Below are 27,120 nucleotides of genomic sequence, written 5' to 3'. Positions count from 1 at the left end.
GGCGCGAGCGAAATTCAAGCTCGAAGCTGCCGCCGAGGTACTTGGTACCAAATCCGAGGGTCATGGAGGCCTCCCAAAAGTTTGCGGAAGCCGAGGCCTTGAGCCCAGGGCAGGTTGCTCTTTACCAGAGGTATGTCTGGGCTGCCGGGCGGGTCTAGCTCGCAGGCCCTGGCTCTGGGTGGGGTGGCCATCGGACCTTCCGTGGGACCCAAGCTGCTGATGGCGGAGCCTTGTGAGACGCGCACCCGCGCTCTCCGAGTAGGACGTGGGAATCGGTTTCGGACTTTTGATCAGATTTCTAAAGCCTGGGGAACTCCCAGTGCCTCCCTTCTGGGGCACGTAACCCTCCGGTATGAGCTCTTTGAGAGCCAGAACTTCAGTTTATCGAGCCCTTCTTGAGTCTTCCCAGCCTACCAAGCCCCAGGCCTGGGAGATAACAGAAATGAGTACAGCACGGTCCCTGTCCCCAAATTACTTATAATCTAGTTGTGGAAACGGACCCGTAAACCAATAATGACTCTAACATTTGATGAGTGCTGTAAGAGGTATAATGTGCAGGGCATAATGTTGGCATAAAGGAGGGAATGGCCAACTACAGGGGTCGGTGAGCTAAGGAAAGGCCTCGTAAGAGGCGGAAACATTTGAGCTCTTTGTTGAAAAATGCCTAAGCAGTTACCAGTTGGCTAAGGGTGGGGGGCGTGGTGATGTTGGGATGAGCATTTAAAAAAATTTTTTTAATTGTGACAAAGTACACATAACATAAAATTTACCATCTTAATCATTTTAAGTATACAGTTTAGTACTGTTTAAGTACCTTCATATTATACCATCACCACCCATCTCTAGAACTCTTATTTTTAAATTTTTACTTATTTATTTATTTTTTTGAAACAGAGTCTCACTTTGTTGCCCAGGCTAGAGTAAGTGCCGCGGTGTCAGCCTAGCTCACAGCAACCTCAAACTCCTGGGCTCAAGCGATCCTCCTGCCTCAGCCTTCCGAGTAGCTGGGACCACAGGCATGCATCACCATGCCAGGCTAATTTTTTCTATATATATTAGTTGGCCAATTAATTTCTTTCTATTTATAGTAGAGATGGAGTCTCGCTCTTGCTCAGGCTGGTTTCGAACTCCTGACCTCGAGCAATCTGCCTGCCTCGGTCTCCCAGAGAGCTAGGATTACAGGTGTGAGCCACCACGCCTGGCCTCTAGAACTCTTAATCTTACAAAACTAAAACTATACCTATCAAGCAACTCCCCATTTCCCCCTGCCTCCAGCTCCTGGCAACCACCATTCTTCTGTCTCTATGAATTTTGACCACTTTAGATACCTCATATGAGTAGAATTGTGCAGTATTTGTCTTTCTGTGACTGGTTTATTTCACTTACCATAATGTCATCAAGGTTTATCCATGTTATGCGACAGGATTTCCTTCCTTTTTAAGGCTCAATAATATTCCATTGCATTTATCTACCACATATTCATCCATTCATCCATTGATGGACACTTGTGTTACTTCCATCTCTTGGCTATTGTGAATAATGCCGCTATGAACATGGGCATGCATCTCTTTGAGATTGCGCTTTCAGTTCTTTTGGGTGTATACCCAGAAGTGGAATTACTAAATCATATGGTAATTCTGTTTTTAATTTTTTGAGGAACTGCCATAGTGTCTTCCATAGTTGCCATACCATTTTATATTCCCACCAACAGTGTACAGGGTTCCATTTTCTCCATATCCTCCCCAACACTTGTTAATATCTATTTTTTAGATAGTACCCATCCTAATGGGAATGAAGTGGTATATCATTGTGGTTTTGACTTGTATTTCCCTAATAATTAGCGATGCTGAGCATCTTTTCATGTGCTTATTGGCCATTTGTTTGTCTTTGGAGAAATGTCAATTCATGTCCTTTGCCCATTTTTTAGTTAGGTTGTTTGTTGTTGAGTTCTGGGAGTTCTTTATTCTAGATATTAACTCCTCAGATATATGGTTTGCAGATACTATCTCCAATTCTGTAAGTTGCTTTTTCACTGTTGATTGTGTCCTTTGATGCACAGAAGTTTTTAATTTTGATGGAGTACAAAGAAATAAGTTAGGGCAATGGAATAGTTCTGTCTCTTTTTCAAAACAAGAATGTTTTTAAGGCTGTTAAAAGTAAAAAGATCTCCTTACAGAGAAGTAAAAGCACATCTTTGGACTAGTTACTTGACTTCCTTAAGGAAGACTTGCGGAAAACAGGTGGCATGGTGTGGTAGAGTACTGGCTTTAGAGTTGGGTCATTTTGGGTTCAAATTATGGCTTTGCTGCTTAGTAGCTCAATGACCTCAAACAAGTCCCTTGCCTATTCTTTTTTTATATATATATTTGTTTTTATTTATTTATTTTAATTATTTTCTTATTTCGCTAACAGCTAGAGGGTGTCATGTAACCCTTGCCTATTCTTTTTTTTTTTTTTTTTTTTTTTTGAGACAGAGTCTCGCTTTGTTGCCCAGGCTAGAGTGAGTGCCGTGGCGTCAGCCTAGCTCACAGCAACCTCAAACTCCTGGGCTCGAGTGATCCTTCTGCCTCAGCCTCCCGGGTAGCTGGGACTACAGGCATGCGCCACCATGCCCGGCTAATTTTTTATATATATATCAGTTGGCCAATTAATTTCTTTCTATTTATAGTAGAGACGGGGTCTCTCTCTTGCTCAGGCTGGTTTCGAACTCCTGACCTTGAGCAATCCGCCCGCCTCGGCCTCCCAAGAGCTAGGATTACAGGCGTGAGCCACAGCGCCCGGCCAACCCTTGCCTATTCTGAGCGACAATTTTCTCATTAGGAAAATGGGAGTAATGAGGCTGAGGACCATTAGTCTCCTTCCCCTCTTCCCTGAGCAAGCAAATAGACCTCTCTGCTTGCACTGATTCCCCAGCAGTGTTCCCCCCACGCTGACACCTGTGTCTTGCTCGCTCCCGTGGGTTCTCTCTTGAACATTCACGGTCAGTCCCTGTCTCCCATTCCCCACAATAATCAGCCCCTCGTCTTACAATCCCTACCTTTCTTTTTTTATTTAATTGGAAATTAATTTCTTTCTATTTATAGTAGAGATGGGGTCTCGCTCTTGCTCAGGCTGGTTTCAAACTCCTGATCTTGAGCGATCTGCCTTCCTAAGCCTCCCAGAGTGCTAGGATTACAGGTGTGAGCCACTGTTCCTGGCCAATCCCTTTCTTTTTCTCACGGTTCCCCCATCTCTCATGACCCCTCCTCAACTCTCACAGTTCCTCTAATATTTCTCCTAACCTTTCTCAATCTCCCCGTCCTAAATCCCCTCACATCTTCCCCATTGCACAAAGTGTCCCCCTCTTTATTACTCATAATTCTGCTTTGTGACACAATGCTACTCTCATAATTTCTCTTTCTCCCTCCCTCTCTCCCTTTCTGTCCCTCTCCTTCCTTATCTCTGCTGTGTAAGCAGTGAAAGAAAACTTTTTTTTTTTTGAGACAGAATCTCACTCTGTTGCCCAGGCTAGAGTGCCATGGTGTCAGCCTAGCTCACAGCAACCTCAAACCCCTGGGCTCAAGTGATCCTCCTGCCTCAGCCTCCCAAGTAGCTGGGACTACCGGCATGCGCCACCATGCCCGGCTAATTTTTTATTTCTATTTTTAGTTCACTGGCTAATTGTTTTTTTCTATTTTTAGTAGAGATGGGGTCTCGCTCTTACTGGTCTCCAACTCCTGAGCTCAAACAATCCTCCCACCTCAGTCTCCCACAGTGCTAGGATTACAGGCATGAGCTACTGTGCCTGGCCTGGTTTGACTTTTTTTTTTTTTTTTAATATATATTATAAAATTTACTTCATTGTATTTTTTTGGTTTTACTTTTTGAAGCTAGGAATTCTCATATTTTCTTCTACAGATATATTTATATGAGTGGGCAGATATAAATCTTCACTTAATATTGTCGATAGGTTCTTGGAAACTGTAACTTTAAGCAAAACGATATACACAAGAGCCAATTTTTTTCCTTATCAACATAGCAAAATGATGTTGAATGAATCAGTATTACTTGAGGACCTACTACATGTCATTTTGCTTAAAGTCATGTTTCCAAGAACCTATTGATGATGTTAAGTGAGGACTTGCTATACATGTAAACATATCATATACTTACACATGTGTGTATGTTTTATTGCAGTATTGCTACTAATAGTAATTTTTTAAAAGAAGCAATAATCAATATATTGATTGATTGAGAAATTATTTTAAAAATCTGGCAGATCCATTTATTGGTATAGCTGTATTGTATAGCTGTTAAAAAATAGTATAGCGTGGGCCGGGCGCAGTGGCTCACGCCTGTAATCCTAGCACTCTGGGAGGCCGAGGCAGGCGGATTGCTCGAGGTCAGGAGTTCGAAACCAGCCTGAGCAAGAGTGAGACCCCATCTCTACTAAAAATAGAAAGAAATTAATTGGCCAACTAATATATATAGAAAAATTAGCCGGGCATGGTGGCGCATGCCTAGTCCCAGCTACTCGGGAGGCTGAGGCAGGAGGATTGCTTGAGCCCAGGAGTTTGAGGTTGCTGTGAGCTAGGCTGATGCCACAGCACTCACTGTAGCCTGGGCAACAAAGTGAGACTCTGTCTCAAAAAAAAAATTAGTATAGTGTGTAATATCAAAGCATATCAATATAATTTTTATTAAAATTCTTGTTAATTTCAGTATTCATGCAGATTATCTAATACCCTGGCCTCTCAGTTCCTTGATCTCCTTTTTTCTAGTTACCTTGTCCTCTCCCTTACCTCTCTATTCACCATCATGGTTGTACCACATACCTTGTCATTACCAATCCCTCCTGTATTGGCCACCTCACAGAGACCAATGAACCCTGCCTAAAATTTAGTTCAGATGTCAAGATTTCTGATGACATACACATATACACACACACACCCCAGGAGGGTATAAAAATGTTTATTAGACACATAATGAGACTTTCTGGGGAAAGCAGGGCAATTTACCAGACCTGGTCTGAAAATGGTTTGAGAGAGCAGAGAAAGGACACAGGCTTGGGGTTTTTTTGTTTTTGTGTTTGTTTTGTTTGTGAAACAGAGACTCACTCTGTTGCCCAGGCTAGAGTGCAGTGGCATCAGCTTAGCTCACAGCAACCTCAAACTCCTGGGCTCAAGCGATCCTCCTGCCTCGGCCTCTCAGAGTGCTAGCATTACAGGTGTGAGCCACCACGCCTGGCCTAGGCTTGGGGTTTTTATGGTGCTTAGGTGGGGCTGGAGTGAGGGTTCTTGGTGTGGGCTGGACCTCCCACGGTCTGAGTTTTCCTCTGGTGCCAAAAGAGGAAGCATCTGGGATTTCTTTTTAGCTTGCCCAGATGTGGGACAGAAGGGAAAGTGGGAGGGGTGGAACTTAAAAGCTGTCAGCAGTGAAACTTCAATAATGGAATCAGACTTTTGATTACACATCTGCTATTTCTACTCTCCAACCTCTACCTTTTTTATTTTTTTTTTTTTTGAGACAGAGTCTCACTTTGTTGCCCAGGCTAGAGTGAGTGCCGTGGCGTCAGCCTAGCTCACAGCAACCTCAATCTCCTGGGCTCAAGCGATCCTCCTGCCTCAGCCTCCCGAGTAGCTGGGACTACAGGCATGCGCCACTATGCCCGGCTAATTTTTTCTCTATATATTAGTTGGCCAATTAATTTCTTTCTATTTTTAGTGGAGACGGGGTCTCGCTCTTGCTCAGGCTGGTTTCTAACTCCTGACCTTGAGCAATCCGCCCGCCTCGGCCTCTCAGAGTGCTAGGATTACACACGTGAGCTACCGCGCCCGGCCTCCCACCTCTACCTTATTCTCTCTAGCACATCAATTCCAATAATCTTTTTTTGTTTTGAGACAGAGTCTCACTTTGTTGCCCAGGCTAGAGTGAGTACCGTGGCGTCAGCCTAGCTCACAGGAACCTCAAACTCCTGGGCTCAAGCAATCCTCCTGCCTCAGCCTCCCGAGTAGCTGGGACTACAGGCATGCGCCACCATGCCCGGCTAATTTTTTCTATACATATATATATTTTATCTTTTTCAATATATGTAACCTTAACAACATTTGTATTTTTCTATATATATTAGTTGATCAATTCATTTCTTTCTATTTTTAGTAGAGACAGGGTCTCGCTCTTGCTCAGGCTGGTTTCAAACTCCTGACCTTGAGCAATTCGCCTGCCTCGGCCTCCCAGAGTGCTAGGATTACAGGCGTGAGCCACCGCGTCTGGCCCCAATAACCCTTTGATATCGCTGGGACCTATAGTATATCAATTCTGTCTTTTCACTGTTGCTCAGCCCTCTCAGGGCCTCACTTCCCTCCTTACCTAGCTTGAAGTTCAGAGTCAGTAATTATGGAGACTTGCATACAACTAACTTTTTTGTCTCTCTCATACTTCATTAGACTGGCTTGGCAAGACCACAGCCTTTGTCTGGTAGGCAGAATGATGGCTCCCCAAGGATGTCTACATACTAATTCCTGATACCTGTGAACATATTATATGGTACAGTAGAATTAAGGTCAAAGATGGAATTAAGGTCACTAATCAGCCGACCCCAAAATAGGAAATTATCTTGGACTGTCTGAGAGGGCCCAGTGTAATCACAGGGGTCCTTAAAAGTGGAAGAGGGATGCGGCAGAGGATGTCAGGGTGATGCAGTGTGAGAGGGACTCAACCTGTCACAGCTGGCTTAGAAGATGGAGGAAAGGGCCAGGAGCCAAGAAATGTGTGTGGCCTCTGGAAGCTGGAAAGACAAGAAACATTGTCCCCTAGAGCCTCCAGATAGGAATGCAGCCCTACTGACACCTTAATTTTAGCCCAGTGAGCCTGTGTCAGACTTCTAACCTATCTAACCTGCAAGACAGAGAATATTACATTTGTGTGCTTTTAAGCCATTACATTTGTGATCGTTTGTAACAACAGCAATAGGAAACTAATACACTTTGCTAAATCCAACTCGGGCCCACTGAGATGAACATGGTTGAAGAAACAATCATGCTGCCTGGTCTCACTTGAAATCCATAATTATTATTAATGTCAAGCAGGCCCTTAGTGCTACTTGGCAGTCATATTAACATTCTCTGGTGTATTCACGCATCCATTCTACTCTATGCCTGTTTCATACCTTCTTGCTTTTCAGACCCTCAACACCTCCCTCATCTCTCTGAGCCTGTGCCCTTGCTTCCAATTTCACTGGACTGATAGAAGCCATCAGAAGAGAACTTCCCTAAGTTTCTTGTCCCATATTAACCTACCTCCCAGCGTTATTCCTGTGTTCTTTGCCTTCTGTGCTGTTACTATGGATGAACTCTCCATGCTTATAGCTAAAGCACAACCCCTCCATTTGAACAAAAGATTTCATCCCTTGTCACCCACTGGTATAAGGACTTTGATCCATCAGTTCTTCATCTCTAAAAACAGCCTCTCTCGATCCTACTTTCCACTCCAGTTACGGCTCCATTTCTTTTCTTCCATTTATAGCAAAATTCAGCTGTATCATCGCCCACACTTCTCATTTTCAATTTCTTTCCTCCCAGCTTCTCACTGCAATCAGGTTTTAACCCTATTACTTTACTCAAACTGCTCTTGTCAAGGTCACCGATGACTTTCATATAACTAAATGCAGTGTTCGATTCTCAGTCCTTACCTTCCTTGACCAGCAATATTTGTCAAAGCCGATCACTTCTCCATGAAACTCATGCTTCGTTTGCCTTCTAGGACCCCTCACTTCCTTAATTTCTTCCCCCTTCACTGGCTGCTGCTTCTCAGATTCTGCTGATATTCCTCCTCCTATCTTCTCAGATACTTTAAATAAAGTAAATCCCCAGACTTCGTGGCATTTTACCCTTAAATACTTTAGTATTTATCTCATAAAAAGAACATACTCTTATAAAACCACCATACCACATCACACCTAACAAAATAAACTAATTCATTGATGTCATCTAATACAGTCCATATTCAAATGTTTCATAATTTTTCTTTTTTTGAATCAGGATCCAAAGAAGTTCTACAACTGCATTTGGTTGTTATGTTTCTTGAGCTTTTAATCTAGAACAATTCTTCCCCCACTTCCTTTTATTTTTTATTTTATTTTTTTTGAGACAGAGTCTCAGTCTGTTGCCTGGGCTACAGTGCCGTGGCATCAGCCTAGCTCACAGCAACCTCAAACTCCTGGGCTTAAAGCGATCCTCCTGCCTCAGCCTCCCGGGTAGCTGGGACTACAGGTCTGCGCTACCATGCCCGGCTAAATATTTAAATATATATATATATATATATATTTTTTAGTTGGCCAATTAATTTCTTTCTATTTTAGTAGAGACAGGGTCTTGCTCTTGCTCAGGATGGTCTTGAACTCCTGAGCTCAAACTATCCACCTGCCTCGGCCTCCTAGAGTGTTAGGATTACAGGCGTGAGTCACCTCGCCCGGCCACCCACTACTTTTATTTCTATGCCAGTGATTTGGATTAGCCTGATGGCTTTCTTATAGTGTCATCAGCTTGCTCTCCAGTAATTTAAACTAAAGCTCTGATAAGATTAAGGCTCAACATTTTTAGCATGAATATGTCATAGGTAAGGCTGTGTATTTCATATTGCATCATATCCAGAAGCATATAATGTCTGGATTTCCTACTTTTAGTAATGCTAAGATTGATCAGTGGGTTCAGTGATCACAGGCTAATCCCTCCTTTGCAAAGCTGCATTTTTCCCCTTAATGATGAGGAACTATTATAATAATACTTTGGGGATACTTTAGTATCCTGTGAATATCAGTTCCCCATTAACCTTTTATCCATTGATAATCATTGCCCAAATCAGTAATTTCATTAGGGATTACAAAGTGATGGTTTTCTGGCCGGGCATGGTGGCACATGCCTTAATCCTAGTGCCTGGGAGGCTGAGGCAGGAGGATCGCTTGAGCCCAGGAGTTTGAGGTTGCTGTGAGCTAGGCTGACGCCACGGCACTCTAGCCTGGGCAACACAGTGAGACTCTGTCTCAAAAAATAAAAAAAAAAAGAAAGAAAAGAAAAAACCAAAGTGATGATTTTCTGATTTCACCATTCCTTTTGTATTCATTAGCTGAAATTCTTCTCTATATGATCTTAATGTTGGAATGCCATATCTTTTTTATTTTTAATATACTCCTTCCTTTGGTAATCTTATCCAGGTTCTTGGCTTTAAATCTCATCTCTATGCTGAGAACTTTCACATATTTTTAAAGTAAATTTCATTTTGGAATAATTTTGTTTTTTATTTTGGCTGAGGCAAGAAGATTGCTCAAGGCCAGGAGTTGGAGACAACACAGGGAGACCTTGTCTCTACAAAAATAAAAATAAAAAAATTAGCCAGGTGTGATAGTTCACACCTTTAATCCCAGCTACTCAGGAGGCTGAGGCAGGAGGATCATTACCAGGAGTTTGAGGTTGCTGTGAGCTACCATCATGCCACTGCACTTCAGCAGGGGTGACAGTGAGAGACCCTGTCCCAAAAAATTAAAAATGAAATGTATGATACATTATTACTATTATTTTCAAGACAGAGTCTCACTGTGTTGCCCGGGCTAGAGTGCCGTGGTGTCAGCCTAGCTCACAGCAACCTCAAACTCTTGGGCTTAAGCAATCCTCCTGCCTCAGTCTCCCAAGTAGCTGGGACTACAGGCATGCGCCACCATGCCCAGCTAATTTTTCTCTATATATTTTTAGTTGGCCAATTAATTTCTTTCTATTTATTTATTTATTTATTTTTTGTTTGAGACAGAGTCTCGCTTTGTTGCCCAGGCTAGAGTGAGTGCCATGGCATCAGCCTAGCTGACAGCAACCTCAATCTCCTGGGCTCAAGCAATCCTCCTGCCTCAGCCTCCCGAGTAGCTGGGACTACAGGCATGCGCCACCATGCCCGGCTAATTTTTTCTATATATATTAGTTGGCCAATTAATTTCTTTCTATTTATAGTAGAGACGAGGTCTCACTCTTGCTCAGGCTGGTTTCTAACTCCTGACTTCGAGCAATCTGCCCGCCTCTGCCTCCCAGAGTGCTAGGATTACAGGTGTGAGCCACCGCACCCGGCCTCTTTCTATTTTTTTTAGTAGAGACGGGGTCTCGCTCTTGCTCAGGCTGGTTTTGAACTCCTGACCTTGAGCGATCCACCTGCCTTGGCCTCCCAGAGTACTAGGATTACAGGCGTGAGCCACCGCGCCCGGCCACATTATTAGTAACAGTAGTCACCATGCTGTGCAGTAGATCACCACAACCTCTTCCTCTTGTCTAACTGACACTTTGTACCCTGTGACCGACATCTTTCCTTTCCCCATCCACCCCTGTATCCCCTGTGTACCACCCCTCCAGCCTCTACTAACCACATTTTACCTACTCTACTTCTATGAGTTCAACTTTTTTAGATTCCACATAGAAGTGAGATCATGGATTATTTGTGTCTCGGTGCCTGGCTCATTTCACTTAGCAAAATGTCTTCTAGGTTCATCCATGTTGTTACAAATGACAGAATCTCCTGCTTTTTAAAGGCTGAATAATACTCTATTGTCTATGTATAGTACATTTTAAAAGTCCATTCATCTGTTTATGGGTAATTTGGTTGTTTCCATATCTTGGCTATCGTGGATAATGCTGCACTGAAGGTGGGGAGTGCAGGTATCTCTTCAATATACTGATTTAAGTTCCTTTGGAAATGAAATAGCTGGATGAAATGAAATAGCAGAAGTGAAATAGCTGGATCATATTGGTAATTTTATTTTTAGTTTTTTAAGGAACCTCCATATGGTTTTCCAGAATGGCTGTATAATTTATAATACCACCAACAGTATACAAGGGTTCCCTTTTCTCCACATCCTAGCCAACACTTCATATCTTTTTTTTTTTTTTTTTATTTCAGCATATTATGAGGGTACAGATTTTAAGAACACTTCATATCTTTCATCTTTTTTATTTAATAGCCAATCTAACAGGCGATAGGTGATAGTCATTGTGGTTTTAATTTGCATTTCTCTGATTGTTACTGGTACTTGGCCCTGAGGCCGAATCAGTGAGAATGACCAGGACAAGTGGTTTGAGGAAAAGGAAAGAAAAGTTTGTTAATTTGCCAGCAGATGACGAGGGCGGCAGACTAGTGTCTCAAAAGACCGCCATCCTGCCTTTAAGCAGAAATATGTGGCTTTTCAAAGGGGAATTTTCAGAGGTTGGGCTCCGGTTTCTGTGACCAGTGTCACATGTTATCGCCTTGGGCTATTGTTTAACTAACTGTAGTTGGTTTCGGTGGACCTTATCTCCAGTGAAGAGGATCTTGTGACCTTTGTCTGGACAATTCTGTTGAGCCATCTCCTGAGATTTAAGATACTAGAAAACAAACAGCAAAGAACATTTTCCTGCCCCTTTGATTACTGGCCTCGGGGAAGGAATGCAGGTTTTAATTCCCAAAAAGGGTGGGAGTTTCAGAGAGACAACTCTGAAAACATTTTTGCCCTTTTTTAGGCCTTTACCCCTCTTACGTGATGATTATCATTTATCACATTTTTGTCTTTAGTCCTGACTTCTGAACTTTAGACTCCTGAATCTACTTGACATCTCTACTTGATAATAAACATAGCCTCAAGCGATCCTCCTGCCTCAGCCTCTTGTGTAGCTGGGACTACAGGCATGCACCACTATGCCCGGCTAATTTTTCTATTTTTTGGTTCTTGCTCAGGCTGGTCTTGAATGCCTGCCTCAAGAGATCCTCTCACTTAGGTCTCCGAAAGTGCTAGGATTTCAAGGTGTGAGCCACTGCACCCAGCCCTGACAAATCAAAGTTAACATGTCTAAAACCAAAGGATGAAAACTACATGTTCATATCAATAGGCACAGAAAAAGAATTTGACAAAAATCCAGCATCCTTACATGATTAAAACACGCAGCAAATTACAAATACAAGGTAACTTCCTTAACCTCACCAAGGGCATCGACACAAAACCCATAGCTAATATCATATTTAATGGTGAAAAACTAAAAGCTTTCCCCCCCCTTATATCAGGAATAAAACAAGGATGTTTGCCTGCTCTTGTCGCTTCTATTCATGTCATGATTCAACATTATAGCAGAGGTTCTAGCCAGGGTAATTAGGAAAGAAAAAAAAAAGGCATGCAGATTGGAAAGGAGGAAGTAAAACTATCTGAATTTGTAGGTGACATGATCTTTATTCTCTCCAATTTTTTTTTTGAGACAGAGTCTCATTTTGTTGCCCAGGCTCGAGTGAGTGCTGTGGCGTCAGCCTAGCTCACAGCAACCTCAAGCTGCTGGGCTCAAACGATCCTACTGCCTCAGCCTCCCGAGTAGCTGGGACTACAGGCATGTGCCACCGTGCCTGGCTAATTTTTTCTCTATATATTAGTTGGCCAATTAATTTCTTTCTATTTTTAGTAGAGACGGGGTCTCGCTCAGGTCGGTTTCGAACTCCTGACCTTGAGCAATCCGCCCGCCTTGGCCTTCCAGAGTGCTAGGATTACAGGCGTGAGCCACGGCGTCTGGCCAATTTTTCTATTTTTTAGTAGAGATGGGGTCTTGCTCTTGATGAGGCTGGTCTCAAACTCCTGACCTAGAATGATCCTCCTGCCTTGGCCTCCCAGAGTGCTAGGATTATGGGCGTGAGCCACCGCACCTGGACATCCTCTAATTTTTTATTATGTTAAAATACACATAAACATAAAATTTATCATCTTAATTTTTAAATGTACATTTCGCTGGCATTTAATACCTTCATGGTGCTGAGTCCATTACCACCATCCATCTCCATAACTCTTTCTATCTTGTAAAACTGAAATTCTATAATCATTAAATATAATTCCCCATTTACCCTTCCCCCAACCCCTGGCGACCACCATTCTTCTGTCTCTATGAATTTGACTACTCAACGTACCTCATAAGTGGAATCATATAGTATTTGTCTTTTTGTGATTGGCCTGTTATATGTTGCATAATGTGCTCAAGGTTCATCCAGTTGTAACATGTGACAGAGTTTCCTTCCTTTTTAAGCTGAATAATATTCTATTGTATGTATATATCATATATTTTTTCCATTGAGGCATTTTATTTGTAAGTGTGTATTACATCCCTAGAAAAAGAATCCCAGAATTTTCCTTCCTGTGTGTTTTTTTTTAATGTTTTTTTTTTTTCAGCTTATAGCTGTGAGTTGAATCCTGTGTGTTTTTGTCTTGCTTTTTCATGGTCCATGATGTCAGGTAAGGTTGTCAGTACAATGAAACCAAACTGGTGAGATGGGAGCAGATTATTCTAACATTTTTCTAGGTCTTTGTGTTCACATCCAATCTGGGGCTGATCACCCCACACTTGTTTAACCTGCCTGGGAGGTTCATAGCAATTTTCCCAGCTCTGTGATCATCAGTGATTTCAAATGTGCCAATGTAACCATGCTTCGTCATCACAGTGAAGGAGCTCCCAAAATTTCACCCCAAAACTTGACTCCTTGCTATAAAGAGTACTTTGCCTTAAAGGCCCTTAGAGATCTTCCCTCTATCTGCATCAACCAGAGAGACCCATCAAAAAGAACAAGCACTTCCCCTCCCTGTTATCTCAATATATTGCAGGAAAGAGGATCAAGAATGCCGTCAGACCTGGCCCAAATCATTTTAAATGTTATACCTATCTCTCAGGTTAATTTACAAGTCAGTCTGTTTCCCCGCATCCATTCATTCTCCCAAGTATCTGTTCATCCTCCCTAGCAACCATTTATTGCCCCTAAAAGGAATTCCCTATATTCCTCATTTTCCCCTCTCCCCCTAAAATAAGGGTATATAAATTCCTGGACCCCATTGGATATCGGGTAGATTCTCCCCCATGTGCAGGTAAATAAACCTCTTTCTCTTATTAATCTCCCTTATTGTGAGTAGAACTTTCAGTGAGTGAGCCTTCCGGAGCCAAGGGGAAGTTTCCCCTTGCCCCCACAACAGTCCCTGCGCCCCCACAGCAGTTAGAAACCCGCTGATGACTTTGGAGCATGGCCTAAGATATATAAGACAAAGAAAAATGTATAAAACATATTTGTTCAATTTAATGGTGAGCCTGGGCTCTCAGGATAGGAGCCTATACAAGACTTGGTTTGGGGCTTAACACTGTCTAGCCACGTACTCTATTTCACCTATAAGAACAATCACTTAAAACAGTGTAAGGCTTTCAGTAGTTTTTATTATCTGTGTCACTGGCTTTGGATTCCTCAAACGAGAACTAACCTGGACCAAACTATGTGGCCTGGACGAGAACCAAGGCTCTTACTGCTCCTTCCGGTCCTTTATATCCTGTCATAAAGAGAATACAAGCAGGCAAGGAAGAGACTGTTTCAAAGTCATTTAAAGCAGGAAGGGTTCTAGAACCCCTCCTTCATAATTTAGACCTCAAAATGTTAGTGCTTTTTTGGTCGAACTTGGCAAATATCCTTCTGCTAGAATAAACAGGAAGATAGCACCCTCCTACATACATGTTAACAACGTGCCCTCAGAAAGCAGCTGAACCTGCTGGCTAATTACTCCGGAAAAAACAGCCTAATGGTAATTATGCCAAAACCAAAATTATCTTTTTTTCTGGCATAGCAGATGTGCTTTGGCATCGAGAGGGATCATACCAGCCAATGTTCCTCAGCAGGAAGGAGGTTTCATTATTTAGGGGAGCATTTTGTAGCTAACATTCTGACTGGCCCTTTGGGATAAAGTTTAACTAAAAATGAAATTCTCCAGGGCCAATATGAAGGTCTTTTACAGTAGGTATAGACCCTTAGTACCTCCTGACCCTTAATCTTCCAGCCCAAGTTATCTGGTTAACTACTGCCAGAAACAAAAGGACAAATATTGTCCGATTCTACCTATAAGAAATATCTAGAATAGGTAAAGACATAGAGACAAAAAGTAGATTAGAAGTCAGCAGGGACTGGGGAGGGGGAGGGTGAAATGGGGAGTTATTGCTTAATGAGTATAGAGTTTCTGTTTGGTATAATGAGAAAGATAGCGATGATAGTTGTACATTGTGAATGTAGTCAGTGAGTGCCATTGTATACTTAAAATAGTTAAAATGGGCCCAGGGTGCGGTGGTTCACACCTGTAATCAATCACAGCTGAGGCAGGCCGTAGGATTGCTTGAGGCCAGGAGCTTGAGGCCAGCCTGGGCAACACAGCAAACCCTGTCGCTACAAAAATAAAAGTAAATTACCTGGGCACGCATGCCTGTAATCCTAGCTACTCAGGAGGCTGAGGTCAGGATCATTTGAGCCCAGGAGTTTGGGGTTACAGTGAACTATGATCAGGCCATTGCACTCCAGCTTAGGCAACAGAGCAAGACCCTGTCTCAAAGAACAGTGGTTAAAATGGCAAATTTTATGTTATGTATATTTTTACCACGATTTAAAAACCCAGAAATTTATTTTCTCACAGTTATGGAAGCCGAAAGTCCAAAATCAAGGTTGTCAGCAGGGTTGGTTTCTTTTTGGAGGTTGTGAGAGAGGATCTGTTCCATGTCTCTCCTAGCTTTTGGTGGTACTGGCAATCTTAGGAGCTTCTTGGCTTGTAGATGTGTCGTCACTCCATTCTTCACCTCCATTTTCATATGGCATTCTCCTCTCTTTGTTTCTGTGTCCCAATTTAGCTCTTATAAGTACACCAGTCATTGGATTAGGGCCCACTCTAATCAGTATGACCTCATCTTAACTTTATTCCATCTGCAAATTCACTATTTTCTTTTTTTTTGGGAGACAGAGTCTTGCTCTGTTGCCTGGGCTAGAGTGCTATGGCATCTGCCTAGCTCACAGCAACCTCAAACTCCTGGGCTCCAGCTATCCTTCTGCCTCAGCCTCCCGAGTAGCTGGGACTACAGGCATGTGCCACCATGCCCGGCTAATTTTTTCTATATATTTTTAGTTAGCCAATTAATTTCTTCCTATTTTTAGTAGAGACGGGCTCTTGTTCTTGCTCAGGCTGGTTTCAAACTCCTGACCTTGAGCGATCCACTTGCTATGGCCTCCCAGAGTGCTAGGATTACAGGTGTGAGCCACTGTGCCTGGCCACTATTTTCAAATAAGGTCACATTCACAGGTTCCAGGTTGACATGAAATTTTGGGGAATTCTGTTCAACCTAGCACAAGGTGTTGCCATGGGTAACATCTTCTGAGGGAAGTACATAGAGTCAGATAGGGCATTGTCAACAAAAAGATCCTTGGAAATGCCAACATTTATTAATATATGGGAACAGGCAGAGAGAGAAATTCAAGATGCAGACTAAAAAGGAATAGTTAGAGAGGGAGGAAGAAATCTAGAAGAGAGTACTGTATGCTACTGAACCCAAGGGGGAGGGGAAACTTCCAAAGGGAGGTGGTGGTCAGTGGTTTTAAACATAGTGGAAAGGTCAAGATGAAGACCAAGAAGTGACCATTGGATTTGCCAGTATGGAGGCCACTGGTGCCCTTGGTGAGAATAGTTGCATTAGAGTGCTGGGTAAGAAGCCAAATTGCAGCGTGTTATGAATCCCAGTTTTGTATGCCTTCAAATTGAGAGGAAGCCAGTCTATGGACAAAGCAGTCTTTTCAGTGTCTGTCTGTCTGTCTGTCTGTCTGTCTCTCTCTCTCTCTCTCTCTCTCTCTCACCCACTGCCTAGATTCTATTAACAACATTTTACTACTTGCTTTATCATGAATCTGTTCATCTATTCTTATCACATATATATTCCATCGGTCCATCTTATTTTTTTTTTGGATGCATTTTGAAGTAAATTGCAGACATCAGAATATGTCTCCCCCAAACACTTCAGCATACAAATTATTAACTAGATTTCAATATTTGTTTAGTTTTTTTCTTTTAAAGTAAAATTTGCAAAGCAATGCATAAATATTAAGTGTTCATCTGGTGAATTTTGACAAATGCATATACTTGTGTAACCCAAGCCCCTATCAAGGTATTGAACACTAGTATCACTCCAGAAAGTTCCCTCATGCCACTTCCCAGGCAATCCCCACCTCTGCCTTCTACCTCCACAGGCAACCACTGCTCTGATGTTTTTCCACCATAGATTAGTTTTGCCTGTTTCGGAACTTCAGATAAGTGAAATAACACTGCTTCTACTCTTTCATCCCTGGCTTCTTTGGGTCCGCATAGTATTTTTGAGATTCATAAATATATGAATTCATGTATGTATTCATACATGTAGTTCTTTTCTATCATTGAGTCCATTGTTTGAATATACCACAGATTGTTAATCCAAGCTGGACACTTGAGTTGTTTCCAGTTTTAGGCTATTATGGATAAAGCAGCACAGGTTTTTTTTTGACTCTTAAATGTCTGTCTTACAAATAGGACTACACAGGGAAAAGCTAATTATTAAATAATCAGTAATACTTACTGTTTGACTAAAATGTGAACCATGTTATCCTCTAACTTATCTCAGAAATTGCTATTATTTAATAATATGAAGTTTGTATTTATAAGTGATTATAAAATGTTTCTCACCTTGATTAAAGTGATCATCCTGAAAGTGAGACCAAAAAGGAAGCAATCCTCTCAGGCTATTTCTGTCATGGCCTGGGCTTTAAATGGACCTTTTTCCAATACTGGCTTTCATGCCACCTGTAATTTTGATGTCAGCCACATGTTTTATTTTTATTTTGATTGAGAATCAAAAGACATCACTCATGTCTAATGTATCCACACGCACCTTGACAAGGGGACTGGACATAGAGATATGTCAGGGAGCTGGATCAAGATAGGGAAACTGAGTTCTTGTGAGAAGCACAGCAGTAGCTCCAAATCACATGCATTGAGTTTGGCAGCACCAGGCCCTTCCACCCGCACAGAGACCTAGTGCCTGGTGGCCAGGTTACAAAACAAAGAGCAACTTCCAGTTGCTTTGCATGTGAAGCAAATAAAATTTTATCGAGTCAGGGTCTTTGCATTTAGTTCCCTATCCCTTCACATTCTAGAAGAACATTGTAGACAGTGTTCCAGAGGGCCCTCCAGATCAAGGAAAACCAAGTGTGTGTCTCATGCAGCTTAAGCTTGCTCACCCTTCCCGGCTGCTGATGTGCAAGCACTGCATGTTTAGCTGGGCGTAGCTCTTTGGAGCGCAGGTACAGTGTGGCTTACTGGTTTCTCCAGGTAGGAAAACTTCAGCACATAAGCCTGGTGGTCTCTCTGGGGAAAGGGAATTTTTCTTGAGGTATCAGCTAGCTCCAAAGGGTGGTAGGTGGTGTGGGATTGTTGACAAGTTCAGGAAGATGTTTGCATCTTCCTGAAAGATGCTTTGATGATTTTAAATGGCCACTCGGGCAGGGCTTCTTATGGCAAAGACCTTTAGGTGGAGTTAGGACCCAAGGAGTTAGCATCTGGGCAGTTCTGCCAATGAAAGGCAAGCTCTGTGGGTGACAGGACTTGTAGCCTGAGTTTAATGGTTGTGTCCCCTTCCTCCAGGGTCTTGAACTCTTGGTCTCACATGATCCTCCTGCCTTGGTCTCCTAAAGTGCTAGGATTATAAGTGTGAGCTACCACGCCTGGCCAGGAGTTGTTTGTATATAATCTTTTTATATGTCCTTTAAAACAATTCTTAAAAGGAACCATGCTTTAGGCATGTCTTTTTGGGTATAATCATTAAAGCATGTAAAGACTTTTGTTTTTATTGTCCCTTGCTATGGAATTAAAAACCAGCATATCTCCCTTATCCTCCAGCCCTGTTTTTCTCCTTGTTTTCCTGCTTGAGAGATGTGGTTCTTTGTCCTGAACTGGTTATTCTTCTCTTGTCCTCTTGGCTCCCAAGCAGGCCCGGCTTCTCCCCAGCCAAGTCCAAGGAGAATAAGGGAGCAATTTTGGAAAAAGTATTTGAGCCCATGAAGTGTTAGCTGAGTTCTCCAGATCGTCAGGGATCCTGTGTATCATAGATGTAGACATGATTACATTAGTAAGAAAAAGGATGTATGTTTTCCTTCCAAGGCCTGGAAAATGGAAGTGATTAGAGGTTAAGTGGCAAAATCAAACTACCATGTTTCCCCCAAAATAAGACCTACCCATAAAATAAGGCCTAGCAGGATCTCTAAGCATTTGTGCAATAGAAGCCCTACCCTGAAAATAAGCCCTAGTGACAGGCGTGGCTACGCAGCGCATCTGCACAGCCCATGCATTTCGTCGCCGAACAGGAAAGAAGACGAGCAGCCCTTCTCATCTGCCCCATGAGAGCTCTATTGCTCGACATGAGAGATTAGGGCCCATGGTTCTAAAGGAAATAGAGTTGCAAGAAATTCAGGGTGGAATTCAGGGTTTGGAGAGTTAGGATGATGTTCTAGAAGAAGATGACTTAACTCTATTTGAATAAATGTAGATTGTTGTACTGTACTTAAAAAAAATAACACATTCCCTGAAAATAAGCCCTAGGGTGTCTTCTTGAGGAAAAATAAATATAAGACTCTATCTTATTTTCGGGGAAACACGGTATGTTACAAAAAGCATTCTAGTCTTGCAAATAATCAGATATCCAGAACAGAGCTATAAAAAGCAGATTTTATTTTCCCCCACTATCTCCATGATAGGGAAAGAATACCCTCCTAAGTGCAACTTCATCTGTGGAGTAGACTGAGTGCAGGGGAAGGGCTGAGACGGGGCATCAGACCTGCTAACTAGGGTGGACCGGGCACGGGGAAGGCAGCTTGGCTGACAGCAGCGGTTTAACCTAGCCAGAAAGTGATGGTGTCCAAGAAATACTGTGAACTCTGGTTGTGGTTCAGACGGAGGTTGGCAAATGGGGGTTCCAGAGGGTGGGTAGAGCCCTGCAATAGCAATCTTGGGTTGGTGGTAGGAAATCTGGGCAGATAGTTGCCATTTACAAGGTGTGATTAGTGGGACTCTGGCCCAGAGCTCGGGTTCAGGGCCAGCACTTTAGTCTCTGGTGGGGAGGAGGACTGGCTAGAGTTAGACAGAACCCCAGTCTTCATGGGGGTTCAAGATACTGGGTAGGTTACCAGTTCAGGAACTTGGACATAGTCTAATAGTAAAAAATGACATTTTCTACAAGCTCTGACACAGACCAAGGCTGAAGACCAGTTATCCAGGTGAAACACCCTGGCTGGTGGGAATGGGGTTCAGACTCAAGCACTTAGTCCAGTGGTCGCCACGATGGACTCACATTGAGGTCAGAGTAACAGGAATGTAACTAAATTCTAAAGCCCACCAGCATTGGGGGTGGGCGGTGCAGCTGACCTGCCAGTGTAGGAATGGCAGAGTTTTGGAGGCAGCAGGCTCTACATTGTTCCTTCTCTTTTTTTTTTTCTTTTTGAGACAGAGACTCGCTTTGTTGCCCAGGCTAGAGTGAGTGCCGAGGTGTCAGCCTAGCTCACAGCAACTTCAAACTCCTGGGCTCAAGCGATCCTTCTGCCTCAACCTCCCGAGTAGCTGGGACTACAGGCATGCGCCACCATGCCGGGCTAATTTTATATATGTATATATATTAGTTGGCCAATTAATTTCTTTCTATTTATAGTAGAGATGGGATCTCGCTCTTGCTCAGGCTGGTTTCAAACTCCTGACCTCGAGCAATTCACCTGCCTCGGCCTCCCAGAGTGCTAGGATTACAGGTGTGAGCCACTGCGCCCAGCCATTGTTCCTTCTCTTTATCATTATTATTCATTTGACTTTTTTTATGTTTTTTGTTTTTTTTTGAGACAGAGTCTCACTCTGTTGCCCAGGCTAGAGTGCCATGGCGTCAGCCTAGCTCACAGCAACCTCCAATTCCTGGGCTCAAGCAATCCTCCTGCCTCAGCCTCCCGAGTAGCTGGGAGTACAGGCATGCGCCACCATGCCCAGCTAATTTTTTCTGTATACGTTTAGTTGCCCAATTAATTAGTTTCTATTTTTTTTAGTAGAGACGGAGTCTCGCTCTTGCTCAGGCTGGTGTCGAACTCCTGAGCTTGAGCGATCCTCCCGCCTCGGCCTCCCAGAGTGCTAGGATTACAGGCGTGAGCCACTGTGCCCGGCCAACAAATCCTTACTGATTGTCCACTATGTCACAGTCACTATTTCTAGATGCTAGAAACAATATTGTGCAAAACCAGCAATGGTCCTTGCCCTTATAGAATGTTCAGTTTAATGGAGGAGTATGCAATAATCAAATAATTATATTCTTTCTCCAGTGAATTGTTTTGGCATCCTTGTTGAAATCAATTGACCATGAATCACTGAAGAACTGTGAGCACAGGAGTGACATAATTTCTTTTATGCTTTCAGATAGTATTGCTGGCTGTTATGTAGAGATTGTATTGCAGGAGGCAAGAGTTGATCTAAGGAGACCAGTGAGTAAGAAGTTGCAGTTATCTAGGCCAGAGATGATGGTGACTTGGGCCACATTAGTGGTAGTAGAGATGGAGAGAAAGTGATTATACTTGGGAAGTAAAGTTAGTAGGACTTGGGACTGCCTGGGTCAGGGGTGAGGGTGCATGCAAAAAGGGGAGAGGTCAAAGAAGATTCATATTTGGGGTTGGGGTCAAGGATAATCTTCAGATTTGGTGGCTAAGTGGATGGTAGTGTCAATTACTACCACACAAATGGAGAAGCATGTTTTTAGAGGGGAAATAATGAGTTTAATTTGGGATGAATTGAATTTGAGGTGTCTGTGAGACCTTCAAGTGGAGATGTCTAGAAGGCAGTTGGAATATGGTCTAGAGTATAGCTTGGGGGCGAGCTCCGGGTTGGAGAGAGTGATTTGGGAGTCACGAGCTCATAGGTGGCAGTGGAAGCCCTAGGAAAGCTTAAGGAGGAAGTATAAGGAGTGAGAAGAGGTGCCAGGACCGAGACCTCTGGGAGAAAGAATAGGAGCCCCAGAAGAAGTTAAAGAAGAAATGGCCAGTGATGGAGGAAGAAAACCAGGAGGAATCTATAGGAATTTGGTAGAGGTGGGAATTGTAAGGGGGAAGTGATGAATAGTGTCAAATGTATCTCAGAGTTCCAGTAAAATAAGGTCTGAGAAGCACCCATGTTTTTATGCCCCGACACATAGAGGTTGGTTGGTTTGTTTTACAAAAAATATCGCTTCATACTTAGGGGTGGCAATTTAGTTTTAATATTATGAAACCAATAACTTCTACACACTCTTTTTTTTTTGAGACCGAGCCTCCCTCTGTTGCCTGGGCTAGAGTGCCGTGGCGTCAGCCTAGCTCACAGCAACCTCAAACTCCTGGGCTCAAGCAATCCTTCTGCCTCAGCCTCCCAAGTAGCTGGGACTACAGGCATGCGCCACCATGCCCGGCTAATTTTTTCTATATATTTTTAGTTGGCCAATTAGTTTCTTTCTATTTTTTTAGTAGAGACAGGGTCTCACTCTTGCTCAGGCTGGTTTTGAACTCCTGACCTTGAGTGATCCTCCGACCTCGGCCTCCCAGAGTGCTAGGATTACAGGTGTCAGCCACTGCGCCCAACCTACACACTCTTTTTTTTTGAGACAGAGTTTCGCTTTGTTGCCCCGGCTAGACTGCAGTTGCATCATCATAGCTCACTGCAACCCCAAACTCCTGGGCTCAGGCAATCCTCTTGCCTCAGCCTCCCAAACAGCTAGGACTACAAGTGTACGCTAATTTTTATTTTTGTAGAGACACGGTCTTACTATGTTGCTCAGGCTGGTCTCAAACTCCTGGCCCCAAGCAATCCTCCCACCTCGGCCTCCCAGAGTGCTGGGATTGTAGGCGTGAGCCACCACATCAGGCCTGTACATTCATTTTCCACAGCTAGTGCCTGAAGGTGTTGCTGGCAGTGTCTGGTGTATATTTGTTTTTCTTAAGTGATGCCAGCTTTCATTGGCATCTTGTGTGCTAATCTTTCCCATCCTGAATTAAGGATATTAAGAGTCTAACTGCTGGGGCCAGTTCTCCTCTCCAAGGAGAACGAGTCTGTAAAAAAATTATTTCAAAAAAATTAATAATTAATTTTAAAGAAAGTACAACTGCAGTTTGGATTCCAAAACAGACTCTAAAGCGTTCTTGGACTGAATGTTCAATGTTTCTTTTCTTTCTTTTTTTAACCTTTTTTATAGTTATGTGAAAGCGGCCAAAGAAGCAACTAAGAATGGAGATCTGGAAGGAGCACTTAAACTTTTTAATCTGGCAAAGGACATTTTTCCCAATGAAAAGGTGATGAGCAGAATCCAAAAAATACAGGAAGCCTTGGAGGAGTTGGCAGAACATGGAGATGATGAATTTACAGATGTGTGCGACTCTGGCCTCTTGCTTTACCGAGAACTGCACGACCAACTCTTTGAGCACCAGAAGGAAGGTGTCGCTTTCCTCTATAACCTGTACAGGGATGGAAGAAAAGGTGGTATCTTGGCAGACGACATGGGATTAGGGAAGACTGTTCAAATCATTGCTTTCCTTTCTGGTATGTTTGATGCTTCACTTGTGAATCATGTGCTGCTGATCATGCCAACCAATCTTATTAACACATGGGTGAAAGAATTTGTCAAGTGGACTCCAGGAATGAGAGTCAAAACCTTTCATGGTCCTAGCAAGGATGAACGTACCAGAAACCTCACACGGATCCAGCAAAGGAATGGCGTCATTATCACTACGTACCAAATGTTAATCAATAATTGGCAGCAACTTTCAAGCTTTAATGGCCAAGAGTTTGTGTGGGACTATGTCATCCTTGATGAAGCACATAAAATAAAAACCTCATCTACTAAGTCTGCGATATGTGCTCGTGCTGTTCCTGCAAGTCATCGTCTCCTCCTCACAGGAACCCCGATCCAGAACAATTTGCAAGAACTCTGGTCCCTATTTGATTTTGCCTGTCAAGGGTCCCTGCTAGGAACATTAAAAACTTTCAAAATGGAGTATGAAAATCCTATTACTAGAGCAAGAGAGAAGGATGCCACCCCAGGGGAAAAAGCCTTGGGATATAAAATATCTGAAAACTTAATGGCAATCATAAAACCCTATTTTCTCAGGAGGACTAAAGAAGAAGTACAAAAGAAAAAGTCAAGCAACGCAGAGGTCAGACTTAGTGAAACGAATGCAGATGTTGATGCCACTTGTGAAATGCCTTCCTTTTCCAGGAAAAATGATTTAATAATTTGGATACGTCTTGTACCTTTACAAGAAGAAATATACAGGAAATTTGTATCTTTAGATCATATCAAGGAGTTGTTAATGGAGACACGCTCACCGTTGGCTGAGCTAGGTGTCTTAAAGAAGCTGTGTGATCACCCCAGGCTGCTGTCTGCCCGGGCTTGTCATTTGCTGAATCTAGGGACTGTCAAATTCTCTGCTCAAGATGGAAATGAGGGGGAAGATTCCCCAGACATGGATCATATTGATCAAATAACTGATGATACACTGATGGAAGAATCTGGAAAAATGATATTCTTAATGGACCTGCTGAAGAGATTGCGAGATGAGGGGCATCAAACTCTGGTGTTTTCCCAATCAAGGCAAATTCTAAACATCATCGAACGCCTCTTAAAGAATAGGCACTTTAAGATATTGCGAATCGATGGGACAATTACTCATCTTTTGGAACGAGAAAAGAGAATTAACTTATTTCAGCAAAATAAAGATTACTCTGTTTTCCTGCTTACCACTCAAGTAGGTGGTGTTGGTTTAACATTAACTGCAGCAACAAGAGTGGTCATTTTTGACCCTAGCTGGAATCCTGCAACTGATGCTCAAGCTGTGGATAGAGTTTACCGGATTGGACAAAAAGAAAATGTGGTGGTTTATAGGCTAATCACTTGTGGGACTGTAGAGGAAAAAATATATAGAAGACAGGTGTTCAAGGACTCATTAATAAGACAAACTACCGGTGAAAAGAAGAACCCTTTCCGATATTTTAGTAAACAAGAATTGAGAGAGCTCTTTACAATCGAGGATCTTCAGAACTCTGTAACCCAGCTGCAGCTTCAGTCTCTGCACGCTGCTGAGAGAAGATCTGATAAGAAACTAGATGAACATATTGCCTACCTGCACTCTTTGGGGATAGCCGGAATCTCAGACCATGATTTGATGTACACACGTGATCTCTCTGTTAAAGAAGAGCTTGATGTGATAGAAGAGTCTCACTATATTCAACAAAGGGTTCAGAAAGCTCAATTCCTTGTTGAATTAGAGTCTCAAAATACAGAGCTCCTGATGGAACAACAAAGAGCTAGAAATGAGGGGCTGAGAGAACCTGTGTTCCCTTCTCAAGCAAAGAAAAAATGCCCTAAATTGAATAATCCACAGCCTCAGCCTTCACCTCTTATACCTACTCATCATACCCAGGAAGAATATATCACTTCCCAGATGTCAGATTTAATCATTGATGATCTGCCCCAAGAGGGTGAGAAAGAAGATCTCTCCAGTATCAAGACAAACTTTACCATTCTGCAAGATGGTAGGCACCCAGGCAAAAGTTCGTTTGATGCTGATTCTATAGCTGTTTTACCTAAGGGGTTCGGAAGTTTAGAAGAAACTCGGAATGACTCTTTATCGGGAATGACAAGAAGCTTTGCAACTGAAAAGGAAGCTCTACAAAAAGAGGCATCGCAAGAGGGGCCTACCCAGGAGGCACTGCAAGAGAACCCTCTGGGAAGTTTTAATTATTTACTTAGCAAATCAGTCAAAGCTGATCCCAAGCCAAATCTAGATCAACTAAAGGATGATGAGATTTTACATCACTGCAATCCTTGGCCCATTAATTCCATAACAAATGAAAATCAAAATACAGAATCAAGTGTATCCGTTATTGAAATAGCTGATGACTTGTCAGTATCCCATGGTGCACCGCAGGACGCTCAAGCAAATGAGGCCAAGTTGGAAGAGGAACCTTCTGTATCTTCACCACAGTATGTTTGTGATTTCAATCTTTTCTTGGAAGACTCTGCAGACAATGGAAAAAATCCTTCCAGTCAGTCTTTAAAGCCTGTGGAGAAAGAAAATAGCTTGCATGGCTCTGCAGCTGATTCCAGAGCAGAGTCTGTGCATAGCAAACCACACCTCAGTTGGGACTCTTCTGAGAAAGACGAACCAGAAGAAGTAGTAGTTAATGTGAAAATCAGAAGTAAAGCTAGAAGGATTGTTTCAGATGATGAAGATGAAGATACTTCTTTTAAAGGTACCTCAAGCACAAATTCATTTAACACATCTCCCTTTCAGTTCTCATCTATGAAACAATTTGATGCTTCAACTCCCAAAAATGACATCAGTCCACCTGCAAGGTTCTTTTCTCCCCAAATATCCAAGAGTGTAAACAAGTCTATAAACCCTAGAAGATCTCTGGCTTCTAGGAGATCTCTTATTAATGTGGCTTTAGACCATGTGGAGGATATGGAAGAAATACTTGGCAACAGCAGTGAAGCAAAGAGCGCTAAAGATCACCCAGAAGAAGAGGCAGAGGAAAGCAGTGGGGAAGGCTCCGGGTGTACAGAGGAGGATCATTCCGGAGAAACACCGTCTTCAGAAAACAAGTCTAGCCAGTTAACGATGTCTCAGCCTAGTGCTTTAGCTCAGGAAACTTCTCCTGGTGAGCCTGAGCCTCCATCTGGTGGTTCTCCCCAGGATGAGGCGGTGGAGGCTGTGAATGACTATGAGACTCTTGTAATGCGGGGAAAGGAACTGAAAGAGTGTGGAAAAATACAGGAGGCCCTAAACTGCTTAGTTAAAGCACTTGACATAAAAAGTGCAGATCCTGAAGTCATGCTCATGACTTTAAGTTTGTATAAGCAACTTAATAACACTTGAAAATGTAACCTATTTATGGTATTTTAAAGTGAAACTGAATATGAGGTAACTTTTGTTTCCATAATTGGATTCTTTGGGAGCGTGAAGCATTCAGGCTTAAGGTGAGAAAGATCTTAGAAAGCAACTTCTGCCTCTACCCTCTGGTTCCTGTCTCCCTGCCCCCTCTTACATATATTCTGGTATTCTAAGTACTAGCTTAGTATTTTCTTCACTTGAATATTCTTAAATTTTTCTTTTAGGCATATTCTATAAACTTAACGACATTATTTCTAGAGAAGTTTTTGTAAAATTACTGTGGCTTTCTTAGTTTTACCTAAAGTGATCACCTTTGTATATCACAGTGCAGATAAGATAATTAAAGTGACTTTTCTC

The 27,120-nt window shown here is 42.7% G+C and overlaps 1 protein-coding gene across 1 annotated transcript; it reads left to right on the top strand.

Moving 5' to 3' along the window:
- On the top strand, positions 1-27,120 carry ERCC6L (ERCC excision repair 6 like, spindle assembly checkpoint helicase). The gene is made up of 2 exons (XM_012784345.2): positions 1-130; positions 23,067-27,120. Exons 1-2 carry the CDS (start codon positions 63-65, stop codon positions 26,746-26,748), a joined length of 3,750 nt encoding a protein of 1,249 aa, XP_012639799.2. The 5' UTR covers positions 1-62; the 3' UTR covers positions 26,749-27,120.

Source organism: Microcebus murinus, chromosome X, assembly GCF_040939455.1.
Source record: "Microcebus murinus isolate Inina chromosome X, M.murinus_Inina_mat1.0, whole genome shotgun sequence".
NCBI lineage: Eukaryota > Metazoa > Chordata > Mammalia > Primates > Cheirogaleidae > Microcebus > Microcebus murinus.
Note: the sequence above shows the minus strand (reverse complement) of the source record. Positions and strands in the feature narration are given on the sequence as shown.

Excerpts from the sequence above, each read along its gene's own strand:
- ERCC6L (XM_012784345.2), top strand. The coding sequence starts at position 63 with ATGGAGGCCTCCCAAAAGTTTGCGGAAGCCGAGGCCTTGAGCCCAGGG. Across the intron at positions 131-23,066 it reads CAGGTTGCTCTTTACCAGAG|TTATGTGAAAGCGGCCAAAG; the intron begins GTATGTCTGGGC and ends CCTTTTTTATAG.